The following is a 21925-nucleotide window of genomic DNA, read 5'->3' as shown; positions in this document are numbered from 1 at the left end:
TACTCAGGGTCATGCCAGTGGAATCAAATTTGGCTGTTTAATACGAATATTCGATGATTCATTTTATTTTTCCACATATAGTTTGAAGTTTGAACAGGCTCAGCGGGGCATCCAGTGTGACAGTGGCGTTCATGTAATATAGTAAACAAGCTAACAGCGCTAATGGTGAATCAGCATTGTGCAACAACATTTTTTGCAGACATAATGTTAATGTTACCTGTTAGCTAACATCAGACTGATGTTAGTGGTAATTTTTTAGTTAATGCTTGCAGCAGCTAATGTTTGCATTTACAGTGAGTGAGCTAATGATAACAATTTCTTAACTTTGAGTCAAAGCTCCCTAACAACGCCATAATAGGTCAAACTGCCGAACTTGGCACCTGACCTAACAACCTTTCTGGGGGAAACCCTGGGTAGAAATTTGGTATTTGGGCAGAAACTGTTATTGTTTAGAAACTTACAATCATTAGAGCCAAATAATGGATTCCAGTATGACCTATCTATCACATAATCATCATCCACAACAACAACAGGTGATTGGATAAAGTGCAATATATTAAGATTTTTGTCTTTGCTTGTCCACTCTTTTCTTTGTGGTTCGAGGGGGGTGGTATTTTTCTAAAGAAGTGATAAGTCAGCAGTGGATGCCTGTTTAGCTTTGTAGTAGGCCTAAGGTCACAGATGGGAAGGGTCCCCTTGTGGCTTCCATAACACTGCAATATCTCTGTGGGAGAGAGGTGTCATTCAGAGCGAGGCAGGTTATAACCACAGTGTAGGCAGTGTGAATACAGATGAAAAGGTGGGAGGGACTACATGACTGAAAACTGACTAAGAGGTGCTTAAGACTTTAGGTACTTTAATCCTGTTATGTAGTGAATTCACACCATGGAAAATTACACACACACACACACGCACACACACACACACACACACACACACACACACACACACACACATACACATGCACGCGCACACAGGCACACACATACAGCTCTAATGGTTACCTGCTGTCAGTAGAGACCTGATTGAATGCTCTCGTTACCACCCTAACACCCTGCAGGGGAATCTCATTAAGCAACTTCGATCACCATAGCAACCCAGTCTCCAGGACCGACTGGTGACCATAGAAACGCAGACCATATGTTTTCTGGGATGCGTGTCTTAGACAGTAAAAGAGGAGCTTCATAAACCAAACACAGTAAAGAATGATGACTCATAAAAAAACAGTGCTACCTTTTCTCTTATTGCATACTTTGTTGTATATGTAGCTAAAAGGGCCCATTTAAATCTGGATTCATAGCATCACTACTATGATTTATATGTTTACAAACACCTGTCTTATTCCTGTAATAAGTGTGGTAACAGCTGAGAGAGCATTTCATACATAAGCATCCTTGTTTAGCCAATCGGCTTTTCTTACTTTCAACATGTGTGTCAACATGATTTCTATGTTTTGAAGTTTAAATTGTTTAATTACTAATGCAGTTTTAATATCTCAGATAATTGATTTGGCATGCTTGCTAGTTTCTGCTCTTCAAACCATTTGTTGGACTCAAGATTTGCATGAATGGCTTGCCAATTAACTTACTGACACCTAGGCTAGCTAATAAGCTCTGGAAGTCTTCAGAAAGGAAGGTAGATGCTGAAAGAAAGCAGAGGATTCTGCAGGAGATTAAAGACTCTGGGTGTCAAGAGGTTTCACAAAAAACTAATATACGTCTTTGCTAAGAGACCTTTCTGAATTGATGTGGTGTTCCAAACTTTGTCATTTGCTCAGATGCTTGGTGAGACAGTCATTGAATGACTAGGCTGAAAGCTGCTTTCTCAAAAAAAAAATCAGTTGGATTGGAAATTCTTTGGTCAGAGTTTGACTTCATAGTGCCAAGTTAGCCAGTGACAACTATGGCCAATTAACATACCAGGGGCAAGCATTAGAGGATTTTTATGCTGGCAGCAGTGGCCAGAGGCATTGTGTTTTCTGGTTGTTTCTCCATCTGTCCGTCCCATTCTTATAAACACAATATGTCAATAATGCCTTGAGGGAATTTCCTCACATTTGGCACAAACATTTACTTGGACTCAAGGATGAACTGATTAGATTTTGGTGGTCAAAGGTCACTGAGACCTCAGGAAAAAATAATTTTGGCCATGACTCAAGAATTCATACACTAATTATGGAAAAATGTCACACAAATTTCTTAATGATAAAAAAGTTAAAAATGATGAAGTGATGACATTTCATATCCAAAAAAATCAAAGGTCAGCTTCACTGTGATATGACGTGTTGCAAACACTGTTTTCTGCCCATTATTCAATGCCATTATTCAGAAACAAAAGGGGAGACATTTGTTCAGACACTAAATTGATGACACTTATCTTGCCTGTTCACAGTGAAACTGATTATATAGATCTTCTGTGCTGTCGGGTTGAAGATGTGTGTGAAGCATCTATGATTTAGACTCATCATCCAAATTTTAATAATCGTCAACTGTCATTGCTACATTTGTGTGGATGGATGTAAACTGTAACTGCAACTTCACTGTGTGAGTTTTTAATAAGTGGTCTTTTTTGTACAGTTTATGTGAAATTGTTCATATTTGGGATATATTGAGTAGCCAATATTCTTACATTGGTTTGATAAGCCTTTTCCTTTTAGATAACGTATTTATGTAGATATGTTAAGTTTGATGTCCCAGAATAGCTGAACGTATGGCCTATAGTTTAGGTATGTTGTGAGACTTGTTGGAAACCAAACCCCCTGGTGAGAATAGTTTCACTAAGGTTTAGCTCCTTCAAGAGAGGGCAGGCTAGACCCGGTTTCCCTTCCTTTGTCCTCTGGTGCATCACATGAGACTGAAACCATGGAAAGGTACCCCTCCCGTTCCACTTTTTTGCTCTGGTGAGGCCCCTCTATAGGGGGCATGAATAACTAGAGGTCACACAACTAAGCGATGAGATCATAGCATGTTACATAATCCACTGCAAGGTTTTAATACAGATTGGGGACCAAGAAACTATTACTACTTTGTGTTCTCTCCCTATCTTTTACTATTATCCTCAATAGCAATGTCAGCCAAGAGCACCGTGGTGGGTAAAGGTTATAGTGATTTCTATCTCAACACAGGCCATACCACAAGTTTGTTCCTACAGACAGAATGAATGAAACCTTTAAATGCAGGCGAAACACTACCAACTATGTGGAAAGGATGACAGTTAAGAAAATCCATGAAATATATGCAGGACATTACATGTGCATCAATGTGTTTGATTTCTTTAAAAAGCTATTTCTTTATAAATAGTTGTTTTTCACTGCTGTGAAACTGCACACATTTATCACAACCCTTTTGGTTTCACTTATCAAGCATGAAGTATTACATTTGTTAAAGCAGGATAAGCATACAGAAATTTCAACAAGGAAACCCCTTCATTGTTAGCTATCAGCCTCCTTTATCGAGCTTGTGGCTGATTGTAATTTTTAAAAAATTTTACTTACTTTGATACTTTCTATTAATGAAGTCCAAAATAAATATATATATTATTTAGTAATGGATCAATCATGATATCTTTACTTATTTCACTTCCTACTCTATGCGAAGTTTAATACTGCGAACGGCAAAACTGACACAAAAGGATTAATAGCAAAGGAGGCTGGCTTGAAAAAAGCAGTTTTGTTTGACCTTGACCAACAAAGGTTTTCATTGACAAAGAGAGGTTTTCTTGATTCCTGACTCTCTGGCATGTTCAACATCAGAGCTGCAGTTAAAACTTAAAATAACAAATAGAACCTACGTTTTACATGTATACAGTATGTTACAGATAAAATATTATTTGTACCTAATGTTGTAACAAACAAAATACTGTAAAAAAAAAAGGAATGTTACTGCCATATAGGGGTATGTCAAAATTAGTTATATTCACATATTAAGTGTTTCATTGTTTGAAAAGCACATCTCCTCATTGCAAAACTTGAACTGCTAAACTATTACAGTTGTGCAGAAGTTGGAGTTCCAGTGCAAATATCCACAGTCTAAAATAAACAAAGCAACCTACAGTGTGCATTGCAAACAAAGAAAGTCCAGTCCAGTGTGTTAATGTAACGCATAAAAACTGATTTAGCCTAACATTACGCTGGATTAGAGCCTGTGTCATGTGGGCGGTGGGGGAGGGGGGATGGCCTGAGTATTGTTCATGATGGTGACTGCAGTGGGGAAGAAACTGTTCTTGAGCCGTGAGGTTTTGGTTCCTGATGGATCGCAGCTTCTTGCCAGAGGGGAGGGTCTCGAAAAGTCCGTGTCCAGGGTGAGAGAGGTCGGCCACAATTTTCCCTGCACGCCTCAGGGCCCTGGAGGTGTTCGGGTCATAGAGATACCAGGTGGCAGCCAATCACCCTCTCTGCAGCATGAATGACAGGCTGCAGCCTGGTCTTGTCCCTCAATGTGGCTGCAGCGTACCACACTGTGATGGAGGAGGTGAGGAAGGACTCTACGATGGCGGAGTAGAAGCACCATTATTGTCTTCGGCAGGTTGAATTTCTTCAACTGCTTTAGGAAGTACGTCCTTTGCTGTGCTTCCTTGATGAGGGAGCTGATGTTCAGCTCCCACTTAAGGTTCTAGGTGATGATGGTCCCCAGGAGGCGGAAAGACTGGGGAAACTGGGAAGTCAAGGAGGGTGATGGAGGCGGGGGCAGGGATGGCAGCAGTCATTTTGAAGTTCACTAGCATCTCCTCTGTCTTCAGAGCATTAAGCTTTAGGTTGTTCTTGCCGTACCAGGTCACCAGATGGTCAGCCTCCCACTTGTAGGCGGACTGATCCCCACCAGAGATGAATCCAATGAAGGTGGTGTCGTCCACGAATTTAAGGACTTTGGCAGACTGGTGATTTGAAGTGCAGTTGTTAGTGTACCACTGTTCCACTGTTTGTGCCAACTTCCTCATGGGTAAAGTGATAATTTGAACCCATTTCTCTTTCTTTTGCAAACGTATCGTGGTTGTATTTGCTGTGCACATCTGATTCTTCTCTGTTTTTTTTTTTTTTTTAATGAAGTCATCATCATCTTCTCTTAATGTTATTAGAAAAAGACCACTCAGAGTACTGCATAGTCCTCTTTTACAATGGACTCAATTTCAGCCGTAATGGGTTGTTCAAATTGCCTGAATTTCTATTTAAGATTGTTCATACATTATATATTTTTTATGTGAATAAAAAGGCAGACCACACAGCAGTCCATTGGAGCAGCTCCCATAATGACAACACCCATTCTCCCATTTTAGCCCGACCTAGGTGGCAGTAGAAGACAAAGTTTATTCATGTGTGTGCTTTTTGTGCGTGCGTGTGTGTGTTTGTGTGTGTGTGCGTGTGTGTGTGTGTGTATGTGTGTGTGTGCACGTTGCCTCGTTCCCTTTTTAGTATTCTACTCACCCTCTACCAGCCTTTTAGAGGCTCCTTTTCCTTAGCTGTCAGTATGGGTGTAAATGGTCAGTGTAAAAAGCACATGGCAACCAGCTACACAAGCAGTATCTATGGTGTCATTGTGAAGTGTCCACTGTAGACTGCTGTTGACTTGACTTCCTCTTGATTTTCATGCAGTGTTGAAAAATACATTACAGTAGAAAACATAGGAGGTTTTGCACAAACTTAGCATTTTTGATTCTTTTTAGTTTAATGTTTTTTTTTGTAGATTTGTTTGATCTGTCTTCTTTTTTTTTCAAGCGTAGTGCTCGCATGTAACCTTTGTTTTTTTTGTGGGGTTTTTTACATGGTGGTCTGTAATCATTAAACCGTCATTGTGGTCTTCTCAGTTTAGCTGGGGGATTTCCAAGTTGCCTTAGTTGCTCCACAAACAAATACTCCTACTTAACACTATCAGTGAGGGAGAGGGAGGAGCAAGTGTGCTAGAGGAAATAAAAAAGATACAGCTCAGAGAGGGACACAGAGAAAATAGCAGCAGGGCCCAGACTGTTCCTGGTCACATGTTGAGGTCAGAGGCAAATGGTCCAGACAAAAGATTGGATGCGTGTGGGTAGGAGGACCCCAGTGCACTGAAATGGAGCCAGAGAGCTTCAAGCAGGAGCACCTGATACCTGCCCCTCCCACCTCTTTCACTGCTAAGACCAAAATTAATGGTTGAAAAAAAATCAGGCAGATCTTTCAGTACATTTTGATTCCCTCCTTCTTTACCTTCTAATTTTCTCTGTCTTATTAGTACACAGTGTAGGTCTGCAGTATCCTGACCCAAACCATATTGTCACCTCCTTTACCTTCCTTTACTACCTGTATGAAACAGCAGTGCTTTGATGCATTAAAACCAGATTGCACGTGAAAAATGCAGCAGAAGAAATTGATTTACTTCCAATCAAAGAGTACTGATTCTGGCATTTTATTCTAAGTTTTACTTCCTGAAGGTAGCTTTAGGATGATCTGTAAAAAGGGAAATCACCCTCATTTGAGATGTAAAGTGTGTCTTTTAACTGTGCAGAATAACATTAGGTGTCTGTTCCAAAAAAAATAATTAGTCTAGGCTATTTTATTATTTTGCCTTTGGACAAATATACTGTTTTAGAAGTGGGTATGCCAGTGGGAAGGGTAATGAAGCGGAGGTTTTGAATAACCTTGTCCCTCGCTGCAGCTGACATCTGATCCTGCCTAGCCTAACCCTGATGGGGTTTGTTTGTGACTAGCAAATGATTCTCAATACGCCCATCCGCTCGAGGATAACCGAAAGTTACCTCTCTGTATAAGCCTGACACGAATACAAACCAGATAAAACCAGTAGCAAAGTGCTACTTTTAAGCTTGCCAAGTGGGAGAAAATGGGTGAATAATTTAATTTTGTACTGATAAGCTATGCCAGTGTTGTTTCATACAAGTGTAATTTAATTTTTCATGGTCAAAGCTAAATAAAAAAAAAATGACTGCAGTTTTTATGCAGAAAAAAAAATGTTTGATTTTTTTTTTCGCTGCAAAAAGTAGGCCATTATTAATAAGTTCTAGAAAAAATGAATGAATGAAAAGAAAAAAGTTTGCCAGAGGCCTCAAATAGAATAGTATGTTTGTTCAACGAGAATGCTAGGAGTTGACATGAGTACTTCAATAAAGATGGACCCAAATAAAATTGACCCAGAAGCATCATTGCAGCCTGCAAAATATTTGGTAAGAGCCTGGGAAGCATCTGCTCTAGTGTAAATGTTTGTGAATGAACATGTGGTAACAACTTGAATATTTTGTCTCATCCAGTTATAATATTTTTCTGAGCCAATACTCCAGTGTTTTTGGTCCAGTATGTGTTGACATAGTAATTCAGATATAAATACAGCTAGATGTCCCTGACTGTAGAAAACTTTGTATATCTATTTTTTGTTTGTTTTTACTTTAACAGAGATGCATTGAATCTCTTGAAGATGTCTCCTGCCCCTAAAGCAGCCCCAGCCATGGCTGCCCCAGCCGCCCCAAGTCCTGTCCCCACCCCATTAGCTGCTCCTCCACCACCAGGCAGCAGACCCAACATACCTCCCCTCTCTGTACCAGGGAAACCAGGAGCACCGGTGAGCACTCTTCGCACTTAAACACATGTTTTTGTTTTGTGCTAGTGCTGAGAAACTACAAGTAATGTAATGCTACTCCAAAGGAGGACAGACTGTCTGTTGTATGACTCAGGAGAAACTGAGAATGTTTTTTTTTTTTTTTTTTTTTTTTTTTTAACTGGCCTGCATATAAAGATATAACGGATGTATTCTGTAAAATGAACCGCATTTATGTTGATTTCTTTTTGGTGGGTGACTGAAAAAAAGTGTTTTAAAGGGTAACACAAACAACAAAGGGAAAGAAGGCAGAGTATTTTGTTTGGTGACTGAGCAGTAAAATAATAATTATTTTGGATTGATCACTGCAATCATATTGTAATGATGCCTTGTAAACCCATGAGGGTTGGGCACATGTTTTTTGTGCATGACACAGACTAAAGAAATCGCTCAAATCATATCATCAGCCAGAAACACTTAACAATCCAACTTTTTCAGCTTTTAACTTGTGCGTTAAAATTTCATAGTCAAAGGCCAATGCCACTGTGACCTCACAAAACATTTTTTGGCCATAACTCAAGAGATGATATGTTTTATAATGCAAAATTTCCCGTAAATATCTAATACAGTAAAATTATGAAGTGATGACATTTTACATCCAAAAGGTCAGTGGTCAACTTCACTGTGACATCATAGTGTTCTGTAAAAACACTTTTCTAACCATCACGCAATATCATAGCTCAGGACTCAATATGAAGATGTGTGTGAAGTATTCACGTTTTAGAATATGTAACTTCTTTTCGGCAACATCCATCGTGTATTTCAAACATTGTTAGCTGTCATGGCCACAAAAGTCCGAACAGACATAGATGTACACTATAACTGCAACTTTACTGTTTCAAGGAGGCATAAAACTGGGAGGCAGAAACTCTGGTTTTGCTCCATATTTAGTTTTGTCTTCATTAGTATGCATCCTGTAAAATGTGACATATAGATGTCAATTACTGGGTCTATAAATAACCAGATGCACACCTTTTTATTTCTATAAAATCATTCAGTCACTTCTAACCAGTCATTAACTCATTGTTACAGGTTTGTCAATAGCATCTTTGCATTTTAACCACATGCATTTTTTGAGTGATTGGTGGCAGCTGAGATATGTCTTTTTCTTGTCCCCTGTTTTTCTTGTTGTCTCTTGCAAATGCCTCTTTCTCCTTGGTCAATTATTGATTTCCCTTTCCCTCCACTTGTCCTCCTCAGGGCACTTTCACAGAGATCCCGGCCACAAACGTCCGCCGTGTGATTGCTCAGAGACTAACGCAATCGAAGACCACCATCCCCCATGCATATGCCTCAGTCGACTGCGACATGGCTGCCGTCATGAACCTACGCAAAAACTTGGCCAATGGTAAAATCACACAACATTGATGAAGTGTCTACACATTAGTACTTTTCTTTACATGTGCATGTTAGTGTCATGTCCCTCAGTGAATGTCTTGACGTCAACATTTGGAAGGAAACTTTTTCCATGAAGATGTGGATTTCAGGGTTTTCACATGACTGCTCATTTGACAGAGAGGACAGTCTTTTGCATTGATTAAGCTCTGGTACATGTTGTCTCAGGGTGGTCATGTACCTCTGGTTAAAACCAATATATGTGTAACCTGGCAAGTTGTGGGTGGATGAGAGTTCACATTTTGTATGGGTTATGAAGAGGGAATAAATGTGGCTGATTCAAACCCAGAAGCCTAGCATCTCCACAAGACTGAATGTTGCAGTATTTGATCTTGTAAAAATCCATATTTGACACTGATCAGATGTTGTCGCACCACACATCATAATGCACAGCTGATGAGACACCAACAGTTCGTCATACACATAGCTCTAATCTACAATTTCTCACTTTGACTAACAGGAAGGATGTATGCCACTGTTATCTTAAAATAACACACTAGTTCAGAAACAAAAAAGTGACATTTGTTAGAAATGGAAGCTGTTTCAATTCATAACAGTGAGTTTTCATCCATATAGATGTTCTTTTGTGCTGCAAGGTCTACCAGAGTAATCATCTCTCTCTAGTTCAAAGTATTTGAAATGGATTCTTTAGAGTGATGTGCCCTATGTTACATAATGACTGTTTGAGATAAAGATCAGCATTAAATGACTGTGGAAACCTATTTAAAGGTTTCTGGAGGAAAGGATATGCGTGAGGGCAATGAGAGGTATTTAAAAATAGGTCAGTCCATCCATACAGAATCAGTAAGGTATGTTATGTATGGATTGAGAGCTTAAAAACTGAATAATATGTAGAAGAAGGGCTGAGCTGTGTCTTTACCAAGTTTAGGCAAGCTGCTTTTTTACTTTTTCAGCCTTACAGACTTCCCTAGCAACTGTTATTGAGCTAATGGCAGCTTCTTGTGCAACAGGCATCAGGATGTGCATGTGTTTTAAGGTGAACCAGAGAAAGGGAACATTGTTCATGTGTCACAACAGTTGCTGCTTCATTCAGCTAAGAAAATATTTATCCTTAAACGGCTGCTTTTCATGGAAGCATAACATGTAACGTATGCGTACTTTGGGCCTTTTTCTGTTGATATAGCAAGAGTGCTTTGTCAATTTCCTATTTTTAAACATTTATATCAACAGACTAGCACGTAATTGGCTTTATTTAGCTTAACTTTGCCTAGCTGTCAAACAAACGTTAAAGCTCTCTGGGTGCTGTCTCTGTGATGGAGGAAATAGGACGGCCATTCCAGACCTATTAGCGAGGATGTGTGTGTACTGAGGGATTCTCTCTCCGGTTGTTTTTGTGGACTCTCATTGTTCGGGAGCAGCGCGATTTCACGGTTAGCTCGTTAATCATCCCGCTCACAGCATTCATAACTGTCTGGTACTGCACTAATGGACACTAGTACAAGTTGGCAGTGATGCCAGGCCGAGCTCGCCCGGCCCACTGGTGTCACACACAGGAAGGGGAGTGGAACAACTGCTGGTGACTGAGAGGGACTGATTCTGATCAGTTGGAGTGTAGCTCAACAAGATACAAGAGACAGGAGGTCTCTCTTCCCGCTGAGAGAATGTGTAGAGAAATGTGCCATTTGAGAGAGATTTATGTCGAACGTAACAGATCTTTTACAGAAATCATGCCTGTATTTTTGCTGCTTAAATTGGGCTCATAGACTGTTTATTTTTTTGTCTTTTCAGAACAAATCAAAGTATCAGTTAATGATTTCATTATCAAGGCAGCTGCTGTTACACTTAAAGTAAGTATGGTTCAGAAAGAATCTTCTTTTGTTGTCATTTGTTAATTTAAGGTTTAGCGTGTAGGATTTAGGGGATATATTGGCAAAAATGGAATTAACATATGTACTGAGTAATAACCTGAAAGCACGAGTAGTATCATTTCTTTTTACTTTACAATAGCTGTTATATCTACATGAGGAGCTGGTTCTTATCTTTAGGAATTGACAAGTTGCACCACCATGTTTCTACTGTAGCCCAGAACATGCAAACCAAACACCTCCTCTGGATGGGGCCATTTCCGTTTTTGCAGCAACAACCATAGTAAGCAGCCCCTACACAGTAAGAATGTTGGAAAAATGCTGATTTTTAAATTTATTTTTTTTATGTGAAACTGCTTTGTTCAGTGTCTTTACTGGTTAAAAATCACCGGTGAGAGGAAGAGACCACTGTGGATAATAAGTCTCCCGCTAAAAACTTCCTGATCCTTTGGATCTTAAGTTATCAGAGAAAGTAGGTGAGAACACATTAGCAGTTGCTAGGCTAGCATGTTATATACAGCATGCCAAATGGCATTGTAGAACACTGATTATAATGGGAAACTGCTTCATTCAGTGGTTCAGTTGGTTTAAGTCACCTGGACAGTTTGTTTTGTGAGATGAAGAGCTCCCCAGGAAAAAAAACAAAACTCTGAACTGAACAATGAACACTGAGGGATTTGTAACCAGATGAAGTTTCAGCTGGCTGCAATCTGCAATCCTCACTACTAGATTTCGCTGAATCCCCCTAAATCCTACACACAGTTGCTTTAACGTTTTCATCTTTATTTGTTCAATTCTGTAACCTATTTATAATACACAGGTTTATTTAACTTGTATGCTTGTAAGTATCGCCTATGTCTTTCATTGCTTCATGAAGCCTAAACCCACACAAGAATGTGTAGTTCATACTGTAAATAATTTGCAAGGCTGCATCATTTGGTCTCTATATTTGACTATTTTACTTCTGCAACAAGGTCTCTCTGTTGGCCTTGTTGCTGGTTTATTCAGATTGTGAATCAACTGATAGCCTTGCTAATAAAAGACAAGACTAGATGTTTACTCAGACACTGTTCATTTTGTTCTCTTTTCTGACAGTTGATGGAAATTCTGGGGAAACTCCACCATTTCCCCAAGCAATTTTAGCAAATACAAAATAAATGTTGGGAATAAAGATGCTGTTGTTAATGTAATTGGGGAAAAACGGATGCGGTCCTCTGGTAATTAAATAACTCCAACAAGGAATGTCTCAACAGTATCTGATAAGAACAGCCTTCCATCTGCTTATTCCTGTATTGCTATCATTTATCATGGAATATAGTATATACCTTAGTGAATAAATGTCTTGGCCTAAGGCCTAACACATGCCATGTCATGGGAGCTGGACATTGTACCATGCGCACTGTAGGAATATATGTATAAAATGCTGCTATGTGAGGATAAAGCAGCAGCTGCAAAACCTGGCTGTTTGGTGCGTGTGTCACAGTAAATGCGAGGAATTTGGGACATAAATGTGTACATTTCCCAGTGAATCCCACATGTTAGAAATACCATTGCTTCTACACTAACCTGAGCTAAGCGATTGACTTGTGTAACACTGTAACATCATTATAGGAGCAGTAAATCTGTATCCAGATTTGCTGGCCTGATAGCAAAAGTAGACATCCACCACCAAATTGATTGGTGATTTTTCCACATTTACTGCAATATAACATACTGCCATCATAATTGATCATGAATGCTACCAGTCACCTTAAAAAATATATCACAGATATTTGGTCATGTTAGACTTTGATTTGTGTAACCAAAGCAGGAAGTCTATGTATCTGTATTCGTCTTGTTCATTTTCACTCTTAAGATCTGTCAAAACCTTGACTGACCTCTGAATTTCTAACCCAGGAAATGCCAGAAGTGAATGTGACCTGGTCTGGTGATGGACCCCGTGCACTGGATTCGGTCCACATTTCAATCGCTGTGGCTACTGACAAAGGCCTCATTACCCCCATCATCAAGGATGCTGCAAACAAAGGAGTCCAGGAGATCTCAGCTAATGCTAAGGTAAAAAAAGGACTTTTATACACCACGGTGTGGTATGATATGTTGTGAGATTAGTATTGTCTTCTTTAGGCCTGCTCCCTTACCAAGGGATTTTTTCTCATACCTGCGTTGCTGTTGGTAGATTTTAACTTCAAACTGTGGGGGTGTTCAATGTATCACTTCAGGTGAAGACATGGAGTTTTGCTGGTGATTTGTTGGTGGGAATAGATAAGGGATTTGGGAATTGACTGCAGCCCAACTGTATGGGAAAACAAACTCTGTAGGCATCTGGCTTGAACTTTATTGCATAGAGAGTTGTCTTTTTTTCCCTGTTATCCATCACATCACGTAGAGTGCACATTTTCAATTTGCTCCTCAAAAACTGAGTTGGAGCCAATAATTTGACAAAAATCATGAAAAATCAGGGGAGACGGAAAAGTTGGTGTATTTATTAAATCTGAATTTGACTTAGTGCAATGGGAGCTTATGATGTAACGTTACCATCATTACATAGGCGACTGAAAGCTCACTTTGCCATCTCTGCATGTCTTTTCACACGCCAAAATAAACAAAGGGCTGTTACCCGAACTCTTCAAAGAGCACAAAGCAGTAATCGTAGTTGTTCAAAACTTTGATTTTAAAGTGTGCTCTCAGTTATCGTTCATCTGTTGCTTTCCTTTGTTTTAAGTTTGACTGACACTCTTTTGCACCCTCCTATTCTGTAATGATATAATGGCACCTTCCTGGAGTAATTTCCAGTCAGGTGCCATTATATCAGAGTGCCATCTCGTGCTCTTCTTGATGAACCAGTACCCAGTTTTTGCATACCAGTAGTGGATGGAAAAGGGCATAAATTAGCATTTTCTTCCAAACATTTGGTTAAAATTTGTGCTACATTTGGATGGAAACCTGACTTTTGCTGGATTCCGTGGATAGATCTGTAGATAACTGATTAGATTTGGGATAGTTATTTTTTTGGGTTTGGGTTGCTTCAGGGCTCAGCTGTCACTGGCCACAGATGGAGCACAAAGCAACAGTGGTCAGCTCTCTCTCCTGCTTACAGTCAGCAGCTGGGGACCAGCATTTATTCACAAACAGATGAAATGTGTCTCAAAATCTGATATGCATGTACAGACACACACTTGACGATTAATCTCACTTTTTTTCTCATTTAAGACGCGCACAGATCAGATACTGAATATATATGAATTTCTCAAGAAGAGGGTAATAAGTGTAATGTCTCACTACAAGTGACTGGCTGTAATATTCTTAAATGTTTAGGGCCACTGTTTATGTCTATTATGTGTTAGTGAAGATATTTTATTTGATTCAACAGCTGTTTGCAAAAAAATAAGAAACCCTCGTGGCTGTCTCCATTAAACACAAAATGTGTTGTCAAACTGGAAGACTGCCTCTCTACCAGTTTTAGCCTATATTCTACAATTCTACAATTTCATTTAGCAGACGCTTTTAGCGACGTACAACACAAGCAAGAATTTAGACTTAAGGAAAAAACCCTTTGTAAGTGCAAAAACTGCTTCAGGTGTGATTGGTCACAGGTATTGCCGTCTAGTGGCAGAAGAAGTGCCACACAGGCCCCCCCACACCCCCCCCCCCCCCCCCCCCCCCCCCCCCCCCAACCCTTTTTTTTTTTTTTTGGAAACCACAGTAATAACCAGTAGCGATCTCAGCATCTGAGATTCAACAAACTCAGTATCACTACTTACGATGACAATCAACATACAACATCACACACATATAGTATCACACACTATATAGTTTTGACAGCACATTTCAGCTGTTGTTTCAGTGTGGCTGGCTGAAGTAGTTTTAGTAAGATAGTATTTTTAGCAAAGTCGCAGTTAAAGCTTGGTGGGGTTGACAATGGTGGGGTAATTTTGGGAAATCACACATTGTCATTGTGAGAGTTGTTTAGGGAAGGAGTGACTGGGTGTGTTAGGTTTTAGACGTACTTTTTCTTTTCAGATTTCAGCACTGATGACTATGCTGCAATGGTGTACATCCATAATAAACAGATTTTGCAACAGATATGATTGCTTCAGCCCATGAGGTGTTTGTTTGGACAGACATCTTATGTCAATACTGAGCTAGTAAAACTACCTGTTAATATGATGCTTAAGTGCAGAGGGATATAATGTGTTGCCTCAACATGTGGTTTTATAGATTAGTGTCTATTACAGTTGAACAAACCTTGCCTGTTTTAAACCCTTTTTTTTCGTCAACCCAGAGTGCAATATTTTTCCGTTTTAGTAATATCTTTTTTAGTGCTAAGGTGTTTTGCATTAGGTAGATGATTGTAGTGCTATCCAGTTTAATGCACATTTCAATTTGGTACTATAGATAGTGTCCAATATTATGCATTTGGATGGTGATTGGTGTATTTTTTATCAATAGTGTTATTATTGAGAGCCAGGGTATACGTTGTTTATTCTCCAGGAGATTAAAAAAAAGTATTATATTGGAATAATAATAAATTGCTAAATACATTTTTTTAATGTTTATATATACATATATTATTTTTTTATATATTCTAGGTGTAATTTTTGCTTCCTGAATCATCAGGTCAAGTCACCAACTTATTTGCATTAAGCTAAAAAAAAAGCTGTCTAGGAAGTTGGACAGCAGGTGAAATTTGGTGGTTTTGTGAATTAGATTTCTTCTGGTCTTAATCATGGCTGCCATACTTTTGAAATGCAGTTTTAATAATAGGGCTGTGTATTGGCAGTAATCTGAAAATACAGTGCATACCACTATACAGGGATTGCAATGCAGTATAATAATAACAATAACAATAATAATAATAATAACAATAATAGTATTTATAAAGCACTATTCTAGTACTCAGAGACACTATACAGAAGTTAAAAAGCAGCATAAACATAAAGGCATTTCTGCGTACATTTCAGTCCACTTCGGCCTTTAAAATGAGCTTCGCCACCCACTGCTATTCAGTTTAGTTATGCTGCTGGCTTCAGTTAAATCTACATTTATCAGTCCTTATTGGTCTCAAATTAAAATCAACATGTGGTTTGAATGAAGCATAGAGAGGTCACTGCTGGCTGTTGATGTGATGGAGTGGCACATCATATATATAATACATTGCGGTACTGTAGTTAAGGGGATACGTTTTGATTAAAAAAAAATGTAATATTATGAGCAATTGGTGTTGCCATTATGACTGCCTGTTTCATAGGACCTGGCTTTTTGTTTTTATGTAAGTGATATGTTGTTACGTTGGAGTGGAATAATCAGGTGGCTAAAGATAGATTACAGCACTGCTGTCTATTAGCTGGGGTGTGAACACAACATAAAATGAAGCACTGTCACGAATCTTTGCCTGTTAACTCCATCGACACAGTATCACAAAACATAGCATTGCGATACTCAAGTGCTTCGATATGTTCTTACACTTCTAGTTAGTAACTTTAGTTTGCCCCAGTGGTGAGCCCCAGAGGAAAAGATGCATTATCCATGTGTTGTCTTTATTAAACATTTTTTTATGACTTTAAGTCAGATAATGTTATGTCTGTTGGCGCTTAGCAATAAAATCACTGCAGGAGAATTAGTGCACATACACATGCAAACAGCTGCTATAAAGCACAGATGCTGACACTGCGTACATTTCAGTCCACTTCCGCCTTTAAAATGAGCTTCGCCACCCACTGCTATTCAGTTTAGTTATGCTGCTGGCATCTACATTTATCAGTCCTTATTGGTCTCAAATTAAAATCAACATGTGGTTTGAATGAAGCATAGAGAGGTCACTGCTGGCTGTTGATGTGATGGAGTGGCACATCAGACTGTGTTTGCCCTAAGAGCTCTTATCTCAAATGCGCCTACCGTATCCCACAGTGTCTCACAACCACCGTGAGTCATTCTCAACTTTCTGTGTTAGTGGTGTCCCCGCATTAACCTTTAAGTACATTTCCATTTGAATAAAGTTCATGTTGAATAAAGACATGGTGGCCACCTAGCAGTCTCAAGTGAGAGAAAGAACATGGAAAAAAGAGAAGTTCAACAATAGCTTTTCAACAGTAGCCCTGTTATTTTAGCAATGTCTGTAATATAATGAAGCCTGTATTTTAAACAGATTTAAAAGCTCATACTTGATCTCTGGTACAACTGTATATGTTTAGAGAATCACACAAATACTTCTTAGTGAGAAGTAGATCAAGTACATTCCCAGTGTGTTCGTGTTCCTTGTCAGATGTCTCATCTTCCTACTGGGTGTTGTCAGTTCCCTTTCTTGATTTTAGCAATACACGGTCTAATAGTTCTCATGTAAATCAGTGCTTGCTATTGGGCTTTTAATCATTTTTTTGATCATGATATTGGAAAGTTGACCCCTTTCACTGAAAGGTCTGAATGGTATAATACTGTGACTGAAACAGTTTTTCAGTAAACATGTTTACTGAACATTTTGGAGTATTTCATCAGAACATATGTATTTAAAGGGAATATACCAAACCTTCCTCAACTGCACAGTTTTAATTTGTGTAAATTGGCTTGATATTAGGGATGCACAGTATTATCCGCACGGTATCAGCAGATATTGAAATATTAATATCAACCAACATGTTAATTTCTGCTAATATCACAATTCAATGTCAATTTCATTGACAAAGTGAACAGGTACAAAACATCCATCCTAAGTTCAAGTACATTTATTATTTTGCACAATGAATTAATAGTACATACATGGTAAAGCATTGTATTTTATGTCTCCATCTGCTGAGGGGCTATTACAATAAGAGTATGCATTACATTTAACGTAATGGACAGGCAAGAGAACAGGTCAGTAAACACTCGAGAGCAGCATGGTTTGAGGCCTGTGAAAACTCTACGGTGCTTGCTTCTCTTTATGTATCTTTTACTTATTCAGTCTCTCTTTCAAATTCAGTGCAGACTAGTTTGGAGTAATGCTTAAGCGCTGCTTGGGCAGAGTTGAATGGTATATTCTGTGTCAGTGTGTCATTGCATCACGCCATTAATGCCAATCGGAGCCAATAAAATACCTGTGATTACTGCAGAGTCATTTGACTTGGGTGTGAATGTTGATTATTACCTTTCCCATTACATAAACAGCCAGATGTTAGCAGCTGTTGGGTTTTGTGCAGTGGGAAATGGGCTGTAGTTGGCATTGTCGGTTAGTCTGTTGCTCGGCTGGCCCACCGCTTTGGTCCAGATTAAAATCTCAACTATCTGGTTGTAACATTGTGCAGATATGCATGGTCCCCAGGTGATGGACTCTAATGTATTTGGTGATCCCCTGACATTTCCTGTAGGGCCACCAGCTGGTCAAAGTTTACATTTATCATATGAAATATCTCAACATGGACTCGATGGACATGCACACAATATTGTAAAGATATTCATGATATCCAGAGGATGAATCTTTTTGACTCCGATGATCTGACTTTCCCTTTACCATCTAACCAAATACTTTGTATGCTTCTTGCTTATTCATATGGACAAATAGGGGCTCTGCTGATTTCTTGTGTGTATTTATAATGATTTGGATACAAGCTTTTTCTTCTACATGTCACATAGGTTTGCTTTCTCTATCACTGTATTATTCCCGCATGTCATGCTCGAATTTTTTCTTCTCTGACACAAAGCTCACAAGTTTGATTGACATTTAACGTTTCCATAGGCACTGGCCCAGAAGGCTCGAGATGGGAAACTTCTACCTGAAGAGTACCAGGGAGGCTCATTCAGGTAAACCCAACCGATATGTCATCTCTCAGGGACAGAAAAGGCATACAGAAAGACACATGATAAAACTTAATGTTATTTTCCTCCTCAGTCTTCAATATGACTCTGTCTTTCTCAATTCAATAAACTGACTTCTTACATATATTTGAGAACAGTGGCCCTATCATCTCTGTAACACCTAATTCCATTTCACAATTTCCTTTTGTAGCTCAGCGGCAAGATAGCCATCATAAATTTCCGCTATTATGACTTAAATCCTGTTTCACAGATACTCAATATATTATGCATATTCTACATTTCATGTGGGACTGAACTTAATGTGGTCTTGGGCGACAAGTACCATCAGTTACTGTGCCATCAATTGCAGAAAAGTGGAAGGGAGGCTTTTCAACTCATTAGAATTAATGGTGTCATTTAGGCATAAATGGGGTTTCTGTGTCAGGCAGGAGAGATGAATTCCTGTGGAGATGCAGCTCTTTTTGTCCTCCTGGGGATATATGTGTATGTCCTTCCTCTATTCGTTTTTTCATCACCCTAAGCTCCAATACTCATTAAGGCAAACAGCAGACTGCCCTCAGGTCACTCTTACTCACCATACACAACATTAAGGGGGAGACTTTCTGGCTGGTATTAATCTTACTGCTCAATGTTATATTCTTCAAAATGAGATGTTCACAGTCTGTTGTATTTATAGACTTGATTCACTCCCATTTTTTTATTCACTCACTCTAAGAGATAATGTTCTTTTTTGCGTCAAGAAGCTGGTTTTAGCGCCTCTATAATGCTCATTTAGTTGATTTTCATGCATTTGCTCCCCTGCTGAGCTTGACTAATGATGTAATATGTGTACTGTCTCTTCCCATCCCTTCCTCCCTCTGTTCTCCTTTTGTCTCGCTGGCAGTATATCCAACCTGGGGATGTTCGGTATCAGCGGCTTCAGCGCCGTGATAAACCCTCCTCAGGCGTGTATCCTTGCCGTCGGGACCTCCAGGGCCGAGCTGCGACTGTGCGAGGATGACCAGACCCTGCGCACCCAGCAGCTGATGACAGTTACGCTGTCAAGTGACGGCCGACTTGTGGATGATGAATTAGCCTCACGATTTTTAGATAAATTCCGCGCCAACCTAGAACAACCACAGCGCATGGCCCTAGCCTGAAAAAACAAAAGCAGGATAGCTGTATGAAAGTGATTAGAAGGAAAAAGCAAGAAACACCTGCATGACAAAGCCTGTCGTGGGCTTTCACAAGCAGAGAGCTCTTAAAAAGCTGATTCCTGGTCGCGCTTGGATTATGGTTTACACATACTATAAACTTGTGTGTGGCTCACTTCTGACAGATAATCCCCAGGCTTTGTGATGGAGGAGTTTAACTGGGCTTCTGCTAGAGTAGTAGAGGAGTCTAGCAGTGGTGCCAAATATTACCAAGAGAGAATAGCACGTGAATCCTACATACTGTAATAGGGGTGGTTTTTCTGTGCTACACCTCCGTTGTGTATATATAGTTCTGTTTTTCAGTCCCAGTGCATCTTCTCTATGTCACTATAAAACACATGCATGGGATGCTGTAAAAAAACAAAAATATTTATCACTGAACATCAGTGGCAATGCAGTTTCCGATCAGGGTAAACCCACATGAACCACTTCCTGTTACAAAATTCACAGAATTGAGCAAGGTAATTAATTATCTGTATTAATTAATCTAACTTATTTAAAACAGATGATGCAACATCCCTGAAAACCAATCTTCCAAGTCCATGTGTATACAAAATACATACACTAATCATTTAGGTTTTGGTGTCCTCAGATGCCAATAAAACACACTGTTCAACTTTGAAATGTGTGTGTGCCTCATTAAAACATGTTTCTCCCCACCCTCATGCACACGGCTACCAGGGAAACAACAGATGTGTGACTGTTTCTGTTTAATTAGAATCTAAAGAGATTACATGATAATTAATTTATAGAAGCCAATTAGGATAATTTCCTAGGCTTAGTATACAGGTCAGTCTATGCCGGCAGATGTTTATCTTTGCTGTATGTGTGGGCAGAACAGCTGTTTACATATGTATCAGCACTAGTTGGCCAGAGCTCATCCTAGATGTGTGTTGGCAGGGTTTGACATTGTTTCTTTTCGAGATGAAGGAAGAAGTTGCTGATCAGTCAAGTTGTGCTCTCACACTTTCTAATGTCCCCAGCTTGTATTTCCATTTTACACACCACACACTGCTTCAAGGGCAGCGCTGACAATGAGATTGGTGCAATTAATGCAGTTTGACAACCAAAATACATTACTTTTAATTAATTTGCTCTTATTTATGGGCTGCTTATTTCCAAGATGGGTTTTCTACTTTTTCAATTCAGAGTATAAATGACCTTAGGTGAGTTGTGTTTTATGCTGGTAGCAATGAAAGAAAAGAGGTACAGGAACTGCACTAATATTGAATGCTATTACAGTCAGGTTCGTAGTGAAATTCTCTGGCTGATGGTAATTCTTAGAACTGCCTTATCTCCCTGCTATTCTGATTTGGCTATAACTCGTCATAGACTCTTTTCAGTGAATGTGGAGCAAGGACATTTTGTTCTTTGGTTGCTGAGGAATGAGATGTGTTCATTCTGTGTTGAGGAGGAACACATACAGGCAGGGTACATAGGGATGGGGGGAGGTTAACAGGCCATTGGCACAGCCCAGCTGTTTTCTACAGTATGCCCACTGTTCAGCTAGCCATTTCCAGACACTCACATACACCTTCCTTGGTGCTGGTTACCACGGTGATGGAAGGTACACTCAAATAAAAAGTGAGGGGAGAGGACAAAAATGTTGCCCTTTAACATTTCAGCTTGAGTCATAATCACCATACCACAATTTGGAGAAGCGTCTCCAGAGTCTCGTCTTTCTAATTACTTGTGATTTGACAAGCATGAAATGTCACTATAAACATGCACACCTGAAATTAAAAAAAAGAGGAAATGTCTAAAATATTTGTACATCTTTCAGTTTCAGGAATTGGACCATATTCCATTGTCTGAGATGGTCTCGCTGAGGGGAAGCTTTCTTCCATTTATCTCCTCCTTATTGAATATAAATGTGTTATTATAATACAACTGCTGCATTGAGTAAGTATTTATCTATGTGCAAACCTCCACCAGCTGCTGGTGAGAGATATAGTAGCTTCTTGGATTAGACTGAGATCAAATCAAAAACAGACTTTGAAACAACTGCTCAGGAAGACAAAGCCACAGGAAGTAAACACAAATGCAAGCATTTGCATTCTGTAGGTATTTTGAGTTTTTAAACATCTTTACAGGTGGCAGATTTGTTACCCAAGCAACACACTGACAGGAAAACAGCGATACTTTG

General features: G+C 39.3%; 1 protein-coding gene across 1 annotated transcript in view; it reads left to right on the top strand.

Annotated features, from left to right (window-relative positions):
* Positions 1 to 20403, top strand: part of pdhx (pyruvate dehydrogenase complex component X) — a 38023-nt gene extending 17620 nt beyond the window's left edge. Inside the window, exons 6-11 of the mRNA XM_042496914.1 lie at positions 7376 to 7541; positions 8778 to 8925; positions 10722 to 10780; positions 12695 to 12853; positions 18507 to 18571; positions 19470 to 20403. Coding sequence (XP_042352848.1) covers positions 7376 to 7541; positions 8778 to 8925; positions 10722 to 10780; positions 12695 to 12853; positions 18507 to 18571; positions 19470 to 19725 — 853 coding nt within the window. The 3' untranslated portion in view covers positions 19726 to 20403. The remainder of the gene's footprint in view (positions 1 to 7375; positions 7542 to 8777; positions 8926 to 10721; positions 10781 to 12694; positions 12854 to 18506; positions 18572 to 19469) is intronic.
* The last annotated feature ends 1522 nt before the right edge of the window (positions 20404 to 21925 follow it).

This window comes from Plectropomus leopardus, chromosome 11 (assembly GCF_008729295.1).
Source record: "Plectropomus leopardus isolate mb chromosome 11, YSFRI_Pleo_2.0, whole genome shotgun sequence".
In the NCBI taxonomy this organism is placed as follows: Eukaryota; Metazoa; Chordata; class Actinopteri; order Perciformes; family Serranidae; genus Plectropomus; species Plectropomus leopardus.
This window is presented reverse-complemented; position numbering and strand designations above follow the sequence as displayed.